Source organism: Xyrauchen texanus, chromosome 12 (genome assembly GCF_025860055.1).
Source record: "Xyrauchen texanus isolate HMW12.3.18 chromosome 12, RBS_HiC_50CHRs, whole genome shotgun sequence".
Classification (NCBI taxonomy): domain Eukaryota; kingdom Metazoa; phylum Chordata; class Actinopteri; order Cypriniformes; family Catostomidae; genus Xyrauchen; species Xyrauchen texanus.
The window spans coordinates 7,213,581-7,226,826 of record NC_068287.1 but is presented as its reverse complement, the minus strand read 5'-3'; the positions used below and the strand labels follow the sequence as shown (position 1 = coordinate 7,226,826).

The 13,246-nt window shown below is 37.7% G+C and overlaps 1 protein-coding gene across 3 annotated transcripts in view; it reads right to left on the bottom strand.

Annotated features, from left to right (window-relative positions):
* Positions 1–12,033, bottom strand: part of LOC127653313 (xylosyltransferase 2-like) — a 39,480-nt gene extending 27,447 nt beyond the window's left edge. For all 3 annotated transcript variants that reach the window (XR_007971790.1, XM_052139960.1, XM_052139959.1), the window contains exon 1: positions 11,890–12,033. Coding sequence is in view for 2 of the 3 variants with exons in the window: in XM_052139960.1 (XP_051995920.1) it covers positions 11,890–12,021 (132 nt within the window). In the remaining variant the exon portion in view is untranslated. The remainder of the gene's footprint in view (positions 1–11,889) is intronic.
* Positions 12,034–13,246: the final 1,213 nt, after the last annotated feature.

The window sequence follows — 13,246 nt, the reverse complement described above, 5'->3', positions numbered from 1 at the left end:
CAGCACGCCACATCGGACGCTTCAAGTGTTGACAGCATCATTGATTATAATGGGTTCTATTGCTTATGATGTGCTTTGCATCTCATGTCCAGTGTAGACAGGGTGTGAATGTTAACAGTTGTGCTTGAGATGAAGAGGTTAATATATTTGAATGAAATGCGTTGTGTTAACACTGAATTTTAGTTTTATGATGTTTTGGTGCTTGTTCATTCTCTTCAGATCGAGTTTCATATATACGATTTCAAGGGGCTGCATGATGTTAGCCAATCATAACAGTGGGGATTTACACTGAAGTTTTAAGGAGACGCTTAGACCAAAACAGAGCGTTTAAGACAGAGGGTCAGACAGGGTGGAAAATTATCATTTATTAATTATTGACTGTTTTGGTGCACAATAATCCAAATAATCCTACACCGTGCTCGCAAGTGTTTACTTGTTCTTTGGATTTTTTCGTTGTTGTATACTTTTGTTGTTAATTTATCATTTTTAATAATTTCTTTAGTTATTTCTTTTTTATAATTTTTTTTTATTTTTATTAATACTTCCTCTATTATAGTGTTGTCACATTTTACAACATGTCTTAGGCCTGAGAGGGTTCATGTTTGGATGTTTATGTACAGTATGCCGGGTGTGTAAATTGTTTGCATGAATCTGATTTTCTTAAACTCTGTTCATGCCAAAAAAAAGCAATAAAACTTGATTCTCTGAGCAGGGATTCTGTTTTAGAACAGACAAATAATTCTTACTCCAAGAACAAAACTTGTTGACGTTTCAGGGAGCCCAGAGGCAAAAATGTGTTTGTTTTGTTTGTTGCTTCCTTGGATTCTGGTGGAACTATTTTTAGCCACATTAACTCATTTAATGGAAATAAGTGGGAGGAAGCAGGGATTCATTATGAGGATAGTGACTAAGAGAAGGAGGTTTGGGTGAGAGCTCAGCACAAACACAAAAAACACTTGCTGCCATTAAATCAAAGCAAAATCTGCCTCTACAGATAAATAAAGGTGAATTTAATGAAACCTCTCAAAGCATGTCCATGTTTTACATTGTGTCATTATTTGTATTATAATTAATGACATTTTTCACCCAAATTCTCATTGCCAAAATGTAAAGAAAATTGTTGTCCAGTGATCGGTCTAATACCAATATCAAGAGAGCAGGATGACTGATGGACGATATACTTGTAGGACTAATACTTAGGCCTAAGACATCTTAATGATAACAAATAAGACATGACATTGCTGAATTAATAATTCCTATTTCATATAATATTTACTCATAAGTCACTAAAAATATTTAAAAACAGAAAAAGTGCACTATCCATTGACAAAACTGTTGGTAGATTTTGTCCCTAGATGGAAGGGCGACTTCTTGTAATTTGGCACAGTGATCAGTTGATACCAATAATCTCAAAATGGCCAACTTTCGGCAATGACAGCAACTCTCAGAAAGTCTCTTGCCATCGTGCTGATGCTCAAATTATTACTTTGTCAACCTAGGGATGCCAAAAGTGCTGGTACTTTAGTACCAAGTCAATACTACAATAATAAAAAAGTTACAATACTAGTCTTTCTATAGTATTGGTAGAACAGAGTACCGCCACCACAGTGACCAGAGATAACTTGCCCTTTCGTTTTGGGTTCCTAACTGATAGTTTTTGGACAATCTAAAATATCTCAATTCAGCTGCATGTTTCTGATCAATCCAGGATGCACCTGAGCGCATGGCTGCACACATCTCAAAGCATTGTTCGATGCAAGGCTGTGTTTTAATCAATGACAATGTGTAAATGCAATCAGAGCAGGAATGGGCAGTGTTTACTGCCAGCCTCAACACAGCTTGGGTGCCAGATATCGAACTCTGTGTGGACCTCCTGCCATGCTGGGCATCTGTCCCAGCACTGGGGCTGCTTCAAGCCGAATCAAGAGGCTTCTATTGCTAACCATTGGTGGATTCTCCATGTCTTTGCAAAAAGAAGATCTCTGCCTTCACAGTGAAAATATTCTTAAGGCCTACTTTGTTCAATTGATCGCTCAAGATGGTTGATTCTTTGTTTCTAACAGAACTGAGAATTTGTTTAAGTTTATTGGACTGATTGAAACAGATTAAAGGCCTTTTAAAAATTACTAGAGTAAGAAAGTATCCAATAAAAAGAATACTCAAGTAGTGAGTAACTAGTTACTTTCACGTATAAAGTAATGGATGTATACTCTCTTATATTTCAGTACATGATACACATTTAACATGCATTACAGAATAATAATACTATTAATATTATTGTAAATAAATGGAAATTGTCATAAATCAAAACCATGTTGTTCCAAACCCATGACTTCTTTCTTCCATGCATCAAATTAAAGGGATAGTTCACCAAAAGTGTATGACTTTTTCTTCTGCTGAACACAAATTAAGATTTTTAGAAGAACATATCTCGGCTCTAAAAAGGAGAATCAAGGCAACTTCCAGATCAAATATATAGTTAAAAAACCTTTATTGTCAATGGTTATAACAAAAAGAGGGGAAAAAAAGGGCTGCAAACCTACGTGTATCAGCAAAAATGCCTTCTTCAGGGTGTCCTATCTCAGCTCTTTTGGTCCATACAATGCAAGTGAATGGCGAGTTGGTGTCCAGAACTTTGAAGCTTCAAAAAGCACATAGAGTCAGTATAAAAGTAATTAGACTCCAGTGATTTTCAGAAGCAATATGATAGGTGTGGGTGAGAAACAGATAAATATACATAACTTTATAATATACAATGTATTTTTTAAACTATTCATTCTCCTCCCCACACATTAGGTGGTGAGATGCAAGAATTGAATCACCAAAAACACAAGAAAAATGTGAAAGTGGAGATTTATTAGTAAAAAAGGATTTTAAATATTGATCTGTTTCTCACCCCCACTTATCATATCCCTTCTTAAGACATGGATTGAACCACTGGAGTCATATGGATAACTTTTATGCTGACTTTATGTGCTTTCTGAGCTTCAAAGTTTTGGTACCCATTCACTTGCATTCTAGAATAAACTAACAGAGCTGAGATATTCTTCTAAAAATCTTTGTGTTTAGCAGAAGAAGACATTTTGGGAAAATACACAAAGTCCAGTAAACATAAAAAAGCTAAATCAATATTTGGCGTGACCACCTTTGCCTTTAAAACAGCCCCAATTCTCCTAGATACACCTGGATACAGTTTTTCTTGGTTGTTGGCAGATAGGATGTTCCAAGCTTCTTGGAGAATTCTCCACAGTTCTTCATCTATTTAGGCTGTTTCAATTGCTTCTGTCTCTTTATATAATCTCAGACTGACTCAATGATGAGTGGGCTCTGCGAGAGCCATACCATTTGTTGTAAGGACCCTTGTTCTTCTATTTAATTCAATTTGCAAAGGGAATGTTGAAATCTATAATTGATATTTCCTACTGATACACTAAATGCAGGTTATATAAATTAACCATCTTAAGACCATCTTTTTTTGTGAAAACAATTATGTGCCTAAGATTTTTTCGAAATTGGCAGGGCAAGACATTTGCACTTCACACGGATGTTTACAAGGATTTATACAGTACACACTATGTTGCAATGCTGATATAAAAATGCAAACTTAGAAACTGAGGTCATAAGAGCCCATAGTTACAGATTCACACTAAAAAAGGATGAATATCACCATGACACAGTCAAGCCCACAATTCGCAAATCACTAAAACTTACCTCCCCATGAAATATATCCTTGTCTTGGTGTAAAATGAAGGCAGTGTGTGGAGTGAAGACATTTTTGTTTTGTAACACTGAACGTGACTCGTGTGAAAGCATGCAACTGTGGAGTTCCACTGTTGTAACTCAATAATTTACGCATTTATTAAGACTTATTAAATAAAACCAGTAATGTACCGACAGGAACAAAGTAAAAGTACATTCTTTTCTTCAGAAAGTTACTTGAGTAAGAGTAAAAAGTACCCACCCATAAAACATACTCAAAAGTAATTTTCCCAAAAAGTTACTCAAGTAAATGTAACTGAGTAAATGTAGTGCGTTACTACCCACCTCTGGACGTCATCAATTGGATAATTGGTTGCTCCACCTTGCGACAGCAATTGGTGGTTCCTGATGGCAATCTTATAACACCTGTCAGATGTGTTTCCCTGACTCTCCGCCAGTCAGCAGACTAAACACGGCATGCTTTTTGATGTACATGTTATTTCTGAGACTAGTTCTCCGACTTTGAAGCAGCCTGTTTTGTTAAATCCAGTTTAATTCCGTTTTGTTAGAGTAGGTATGCCAGTCTCTTTGTAACTTTATTTTGAATTCTCGGGGTAATTTGTTATTTTATTTTCTAGATTATATTTTGTTTGTTATTTTGGGCGAGGGGTCACTCTGAAGTCCTTTTGCCTGATGCTTTTTGATGCTTAATAACAATAATAAATTCTTGTTTAATTATATACTCTTTGTTCTCTAGTCTGATGTTTGAGCGGGAGTCATCCCCTTTCATCTTTATTGTGTCCTACCCCTCGGGAATGTAATAAATTATCTATGTGGACTTTTTACCTTTTTAAAGAGATACATTTTGACAACCAGATTCTCAGAGAGGGTGTTAATATTCTGTGCTTTAGCCTTTTAACTGGGGTTGTTAATTATTAATCCATCACCAAAAGTACAAAAGTAATTGGGAAACTTAGGGAGCGGTCGCATTTACCTTCACATGGCAAAATTCCATTGGCGAAATACAGTCATTTCAATGGGAACAGTGCAGTGTGAATTTTGTGCGATGGACTTAAGGACAAAAATGTTTTACGTTTGTTGAACTTTGACAGGCTAATTCGCCATGTTGACCAATCGGAAGTTGCTTGTTTTGGCAGTAACCCCTGTGGGGGCGGTGTTTTGTACACCGCTACTCTCAATATTCACAATAGACAAGGATATAATTTTAACGGCGAGATAACTTCACTCTCACAGAATATAAAGTGCAGCATTAAAAAGAGGATGCTTGGCAACATGTTTTTTGAATGCACACAACTTCCACCCATGCCTTCTTCGCCTGCGGAATTTTGAATGACTTTGAAAAGCATTGATGATGCTGATTTACTCCGTCAAGATCAATGGATCGTATCACATTGCATTTGTGCTCGTTTAAATTGGGAGCATAAGCAGAGACTGCTTAGCTGAGATGGAGCACTTGTATTAAAATGAATGGTAGAAATTAAAACGCCCAGTTTGGTGGATGTAGAAAAGGAAGTCCCGCCTTACAGTTAAAAGAGCCAATCAACTTTTAGATACAGACATTGTCAGTCAACTCGAAACCAGCCTGAAAAATTGCACTTTATAGTGTAATCTGAGCAAAAGCAGCACATTTTATGATACCATTGTTGTAAGAATGAACTGCTTATTTGAAATATTTCCTTTGTCTATAATCTTGACCAATCATTTTTGAAGATTTCAGTCTTTCCCCATTCAAGTAGATAGGAGCTTTGTTTATAACAATTGTAACTGATTTTTCATTCAATTACACAGTTTTACTTTATATACTTTGGTGTGAGAGTGCTAGTGTATTTTACTATTTTGAATGATGCTTTGAACATATTATATTATGCATAGTATTAATATTTCACAAGTTATGAAAACATGCACATAAAATGTGTGAGTACAATTAAAAGACTTGCAGCTCTTCTGACAGAAAGCTCCCAAAAATAATTCAAAACCAAGAATTTATCCAGTGGTAGAACAATAATAAAATATATTTAAAACATTTTTTTTAAAACTTACCACAACTCTACACTGGTATGCCAAAGTGGCGCTGGAAATACGTAACAGGAGAGGGAGGAATAACAAGCAATTCCCACCACTTCCTGCTGTAGGCACAACACAGCACGTTTGGGTTTGTGCCATACATCTGCTGCCCACACAAAAAACTATGGATTGTGGGAATAGGAGGACCAGCCAGTGATCAGTGGGCTTCTCTATTAGCAACTGTTTGGACGTAGAAGCTCTGTAGGTTTTACAAGTGAAGCAATGGCTCTGCTCCAAAACCTAGTGAGCTTAGAAGGCAGCTGCCCATGTAGGCAGTCGACAGAAAGTCAGCTTGCTAGGTTTTGGAACAAAACTTACCTAAAACCCTGTCTGAAATGATCTTATACCCACAAGACTTACAGCAGGTAAGAACATTAAACAGCACCATTTCATAGCTGACAGAGTCAGTGCACACTGCCGTCCTTCAATAATTTCAATGAAAAAAGGAACTCACCACAGAACAGGGGAGATTCAGGGAAGTCATATGGGCATTAGTTAATGTTATTACCACTGTTTTCACATTGGGTGCATGTTGCACATTTATGCAGGACAGGTTACACTGACATCACATAACCTGCAGTAATTCATTCTTTGGTCAGAGAGCAAATGCTGCAGAATCAATGGCCTCTTTCATCACACTGAGACTCACTACAGAGACACAGGTCAAAGTAGACTGAAGATTGTGCTGCTGTAGGAATGAAAAGAATTTTGCACATTTCTTGAGTTAGGATCAGCTTAAAAAATTAAATGGGACTTGAGGTAAAAATGGCACATAAAGTGTCCCAGATATTTAAAATATGGTGGCAAAAATTGAAGGCACTCTGCTGACAGTTAGGTTTAGGGTTTGGGTGTACATTTGCAACAAAAATAAAACTTGCTTTTGGCGCCACTCTGTGGACATTTCACTTGGAGAGCGGAGCAACGCCGGACCCGTATTAACGCGTGTTAGTCAAGAAATAGATTAAAACAGTGCTGTCAAAATCTATTTCAGCCTGGGCCATGTCAGGGTTTACTTGTGCCCTTAAAGGACCAGTTGAAAATGTGGCACCAGCACCTGCTTTGGTAGCACCCATGCAAAAAATATGTGAGTTGAAATGCACATTTGACAGTACAACATTTATTGGTAAGGAGATTAAAATTGTGATCTGGCCCAACATTGGGCGCTGATCACAAGAAAAAGATTAATTTGGTATTACTGAACAACCACTTGATTAATCGGCACAAAATAGGTGTTGTTTTAAAGATTAGACCCTTATCGTTACAAGGAATTAAGGTGATCTGGCCAATTCTCAAACACTGCTTTTAAATTCACTGATAAATAAAACTGTTCCATATTAGTGGAGTGGTGGTGGTGTAGTGGTCTAAGCACATAACTGGTAATCTGGTAATCAGATGGATGCTGGTTCGAGCCCCACAGCCACCACCATTGTGTCCTTGAGCAAGGCACTTAACTCCAGGTTGCTCCAGGGGGGATTGTCCCTGTAATAAGGGCACTGTAAGTCGCTTTGGATAAAAGTGTCTGCCAAATGCATTTCTATTAATAATTGGCAAATTTGCTATCGCAACAATCATATTTAGAATCAGTAAAAATTTCAAAAGATCACACAGCCATGTGTCATATATCTTTTGAAAGGTCGCGATTAGCAGAATATATCGAGCAGATTTGTTTCACTTGGAAATCAAACTACAGTTTGTATTTGCGTGTGAAATGCACATGTATGATAAACAGAGAAAACCGAATCATCGTCACATTTTGGTTTATAACTATAACTGTAGACAATGGCTTATCACAACTTACAGCAGACGGCTTTGGATAAAGCAAGCCCACACTTGACATAATAAAATACGTCGATCCTGAAATATTCCTCAAAAAGTGTCATAGCATGCAATGATGGCTAAATGGCATCTCTATGACGAGTTTCTCTGGGATTGATTCACTGAAACGTGATCGTTTACATCATAGATGTGTCAGATCGTCCTCATTGGCTGTCTAGAGAGTGAAGATTCCATATTTGGACAACCCATGTCCCATGTGTGGTAAACAGACACAGACTGCTCACAAGAGAGCGCTCAACACACATTTTATGAATTGATGGAATTAGGTGCCCATGGGAGCTGAAATTTATTTTTGGCACTTAGTTTATATAAGTTTAATTATTTTGAGATTTTTTGAATTCATAATTTTCAGTTATTCTGTTTTAATGTTCAATAAATTTGCTTGCAGAGCACATAATATTGAAATATTGATCACATGCCCCTGAATTGAATTGTATCGTGGCAGACTTTGAAGTATTGGCAAATATCGGATCGCAGGCCAAGAGAATCGATTCAAGGTCCTATCGTGATGAAATGTCCGATTTACACCCCTAGAAAGTAAAGTGTTGTGTTAAAAGCTGTACTTGAGATGAAGGGTTTAATATATTCAGATGCAATGTGTTAAATATTAGTTGTGTAAAAACATTTTTTTTATAATGTTGAGGGTCTTGTTCATTTCAAATATGGCTGAATTTTAGGGGCTGCACGATGTTATCCAATCAGAACAATGTGCATCTATGTTGAAGTTTAAAGGAGGTGCTTAGGCCAAAACTGAGTGTTTCAGACAGAGAACCAGAGACAGGGTGGACAATTATCACATATCACTAAAATTTAACTGTTTTAATGCAAAAAAATAAATAAATGTACTCACATTATCAATGGATCTCATGGAAGATAATAAATCTATATAAAAAAAAAAGAGCATTTCATGACCCCCTTTAATCACACGTGAGGCAAATGAGCTTAACGCGTTAGATTTCTAGTGCTCTAGTTTCACTATTTGCACACCGTCATAGTTCCAAATATTCTTGGCTGCTAAAAGTTACCATCCAAATTTGGGATCAGCTGATATGATACCTGGATTGGTATCAGTTCTGATATGGACGTTTTTAACTGGATCGGGTATCGGTTCGACGAGCCCGATATAAACCAGATACCGTGTGTTAGTCATGGTTTGCTACCCAAACCTTCAAGCGATATGGCAAAAAAATAAAAACATATTTGATTTCTTTCAAACTTAAGGCTGATTTATGAATCATTTAGTGTGGCCTTCTATCTAAAGAGTCAAACAGTCTTATTAAAGGTTCAGTTGTCACAGAGTAACATGAGGTTCAGCGATGAAAGGTACAGTAATGATACTGTATTCACAAATCAACCCTGCTGGGGTTTGAACCAGCTCAGATGTTTGACAACTAGACAACATCATTAGTTACAGTCATCTGGGCACCAGGAGATGGTCACACATGGTTAATTTAATTGACAGCAGTTTTACAAATCCTGTCTGATGCAAAATAAATAACTTTGAGTCCTGATAGGGGCTGTAAACACTGAACTGAATCAATTAACATCTCAGGGCCTCATTTAGTGAATAATGGACTCAATTTTAAGTCGTTTCTCAAAACCTAGTGAGCCGTCTACTGCAAGACAGCAATTTTAAGAATCATAAACACGTTATCATAAGCACGACAACAGCATTTTAGCAGTTTTTAATGAGTTCTGAGTCAGCAGCATTTTTTAGTTGCCTTCCGATAATTACTAGGTTTTGAGACAATAATGCCTAAACATGCCATCTATAAAGGCAGCTCATATGGAGGCAGCACACTTTGTAGCCAGCCCACAAAATGTTGATGCTATGAAAACCAAAAATGTGTCTAGGTAGGCAGCTAATTATATTTTGATACTGTAATGGCCAAAATATCTGGAAGGGTATAACTAACTCGATTTTGAGGCTATGATGCCCAAAATGCTGTCTATGAAGTCAGCTCACCAGAAAGTGATTTCATGATTTCCATATACATGCTTCCCAGACTACAATGCCCCAAAATGTGACAGCTTTGAAGTTGTAATACCCACATTTTCTGTTTACAAAGACAGTTTACTGGTTTTTAGACCACAATGGACAAAAATGTTGTCTACATAGACAGCTCACTAGAATTTTAGACTCAGACACCAAAAAACACAGTTTACAAAGACAGCTCACTAGGTTTTGAGGCTATGATGAGCAAAAATGCTGTCTATGTAGACAGCTCACTATATTTTTGAGTCAGTGATGCTCAAAAATGCTGTCTACATAGACAGCTCAGTAGGATTTGAGACTATCGCTACAAGGAAAAATGTCTACGATGAAAGATCACAAGAATGTGACATTACGACGCCTACACACACTGCCTATGTAGCCAGCTCATGAGATTTTCAGACTGTAATGCCTAAAATGTCTGGAAAGCTCAGTAAGTTTTTAGGCTATGATGAACAAAAATACTGTCTACGTAGACAGCTCACTAGGTTTTGAGGCTATGATGAGCAAAAATACTTTCTACGTAGACAGAACCCTGTGTTTTTAGGCTATGGTGAGCAAAAATGCAGTCTACGTAGACAGCTCACTAGAATTTTAGACTCAGACACCAAAAAACACAGTTTACAAAGACAGCTCACTAGGTTTTGAGGCTATGATGAGCAAAAATGCAGTCTACATAGACAGCTCAGTAGGTTTTGAGACAATCGCAACCAAGAATAATGTCTATGATGAAAGATCACCAGAATTTGAGATTACAATGCCCAAACATACTGCCTAGGTAGACAGCTCACAAGATTTTCAGACTGTAATGCCTAAAATGTCTGGAAAGCTCACTAGGTTGAGGCTAAGATGAGAAAAAAATGCTGTCTATGTACACAGAACTCTATGCTTTTAGGCTTTGATGAGCAAAAATGCTGTCTATGTAGACAGCTCACTATGTTTTTGAGTCAGTGATGCCCAAAAATGCAGTCTACGTAGACAGCTCAGTAGGTTTTGAGACTATCACTACCAGGAAAAATGTCTACGATGAAAGATCACAAGAATGTGACATTACGATGTCTAAACACACTGCCTATGTAGCCAACTCATGAGATTTTCAGACTGTAATGCCTAAAATGTCTGGAAAGCTCAGTAAGTTTAGTCTATGATGAACAAAAATGCTGTCTACATACACAGCTCACTAGGTTTTGAGGCTATGAAGAGCAAAAATACTGTCTACGTAGACAGCTCACTAGGTTTCGAAGCAATGATGAACAAAAATGCTGTCTATGTAGACAGCTCACTAGGTTTCGAAGCAATGATGAACAAAAATGCTGTCTACGTAGACAGCTCACTAGGTTTCGAAGCAATGATGAACAAAAATGCAGTCTACGTAGACAGCTCAGTAGGTTTTGAGTCTATCTCAACCAAGAATAATGTCTACGATGAAAGATCATAAGAATTTGAGATTACAATGCCCAAACATACTGCCTAGACAGCTCACAAGATTTTCAGACTGTAATGCTTAAAATATCTAGAAAGCTCACTAGGTTGAGACTATGATGAGAAAAAATGCTGTCTACGTAGACAGCTCACTATGTTTTTGAGTCCGTGATGCCCAAAAATGCTGTCTACGTAGACAGAACCCTATGTTTTTAGTCTACGTAGACAGCTCAGTAGGTTTTGAGACTATCGCAACCAGGAATAATGTCTACGATGAAAGATCACAAGAATGTGACATTACGACGCCTAAACACACTGCCTATGTAGCCAGCTCATGAGATTTTCAGACTCTCAAAAGGTTTTGAGACTATCGCTACCAAAAATGCTGTCTAAGATGAAAGATCACCAGAATTAGGTAGACACTAGACAGCTCATAAGATTTTCAGACCATAATCAAAGTCCCACTTGCTATTAATGCCCCAAAATGTCTGCTGTCTCGGTAGGACCCTCGCTAGGTTTTGAGACTAAGATACCCCAAATTGCTATCTATGTAGACAGCTCACATAGGTGAAGTCAGTCAAGTCATTTAAAAGTGGACGCCGGTGAAAACAAATCGCTCTGAATGATGATCTACACAGCACTTGATCATCTCAACTGTATGTGTGTTTCAAATGACAATACCGTCTCTGGTAGGTCGCTACAAACTGTTTGGTCACATTCGATGTCGCTAGTACTAAAGTAACAGTTCAAATAATGAGACTTTAGGTTAGCCTAGCATGCTATCCTCAACCCTCACATCAAACGGCAAATCTGGGACACGGAGAACACATTCCCCCTCATTAAACAGCGCCTACCTCAGCCTCTCCCTCCTCAAGACTCCGCAGACTCCATACCACCAGCCCCTGGATCAGCAAAATCGCTAAACCGGCCGCGATTGCGAGTTTATACCGTTTTAGGAGCTTCTGTACACGGGTGCTCGCAACCATCTTTCTTCCTCAGCCCCGTGAATCGCATTGAGCGACGAGTCATGTCAGCCAGAACGAACGACACACGGAGAGAGTCGACTCCATGAATCATTCTGTAACTCGATCAATGCCCGTTGAAAAAGATAGGTGAGTCATTTAGCCAAATTTGAAAGAGGGCAATGTGAATCGTGTCTAGAGAGGAAATGAAGCATATGACCAAGTGCTTACGAGAAAAACATCTATATTAGAGGTGCATGATAAAATTCATGAAACAAAATAATAAAATAACCCTTAAGCATGTTCTTCATAATAAGACATCCTCATCAACAAGTAGTTGTATTTAATGGCCCTTTATAAAGAAAGAATAAAAACAAATACTAGATATATGAATTGATACATTTATTAATACTAATGATGTTTATCAAAGTAACTTTCTAACAAGTCAGTCCACTGTCGGGCATTTTTGGGACGGCCTCGTGAGACTATTTCCTGTCATAAAAGTGCAGCTCTCATCTACTTGAATGGAGAAAAACCGAAATCTCCAAAACGGTTGGGCAAGATTACAATCAAAGAACATATTTCAAATCGGCAGTTAAATCTGACGGCGACAGTGTCATAAATTGTAATTCTTTGGCTCACATCACGGTTAAAAATAGCTATTTTCAGGCTGGTCCAGCTAATGCGCACGCGCATACTCGAGCTGACTGACAGGCGATGTCGTGTTTCTAAAAGGTGAACGGCTCGTTTACCTGTAAGGCGGGATTTCCTTTTTCTACATCTGCCATATTGGATGTTTCAATTTATCTCATTCATTTTAATACAAGTGCTATGTCTTGGGCTAAACAATCTTTGTGTATATATGAGTCGGTCAGTTCATTTATGAATGTATGAATATAAACATGGCCTATGCGATTTCGTCGAGTTATATTAACATTAGTCATTTGATAATACGTCTGTCGTAGTTTCTAAGCAATGTTCATTATGTATACACAACACACATTTCAGTTGAGAGCATTTCGCCCAGCTGCTGTTGATCTGTGGCGAATAAATGACTGTAGTAAAGGTAAGCAGCCGGTAGGCGGCGCACTTTAAAAGCGCAAAGTCCTCCACATCCACAAGCCAACCAGGACATCTTGCGTGAAGGTTGTACAGCTTGTTAATTTGAGTGATACAAAGAAGTATGACACAGAAAGAATACGTTTTAGATTCTAAGATAAGATGGTACAGTTTCTGTTTTTTATTTCTG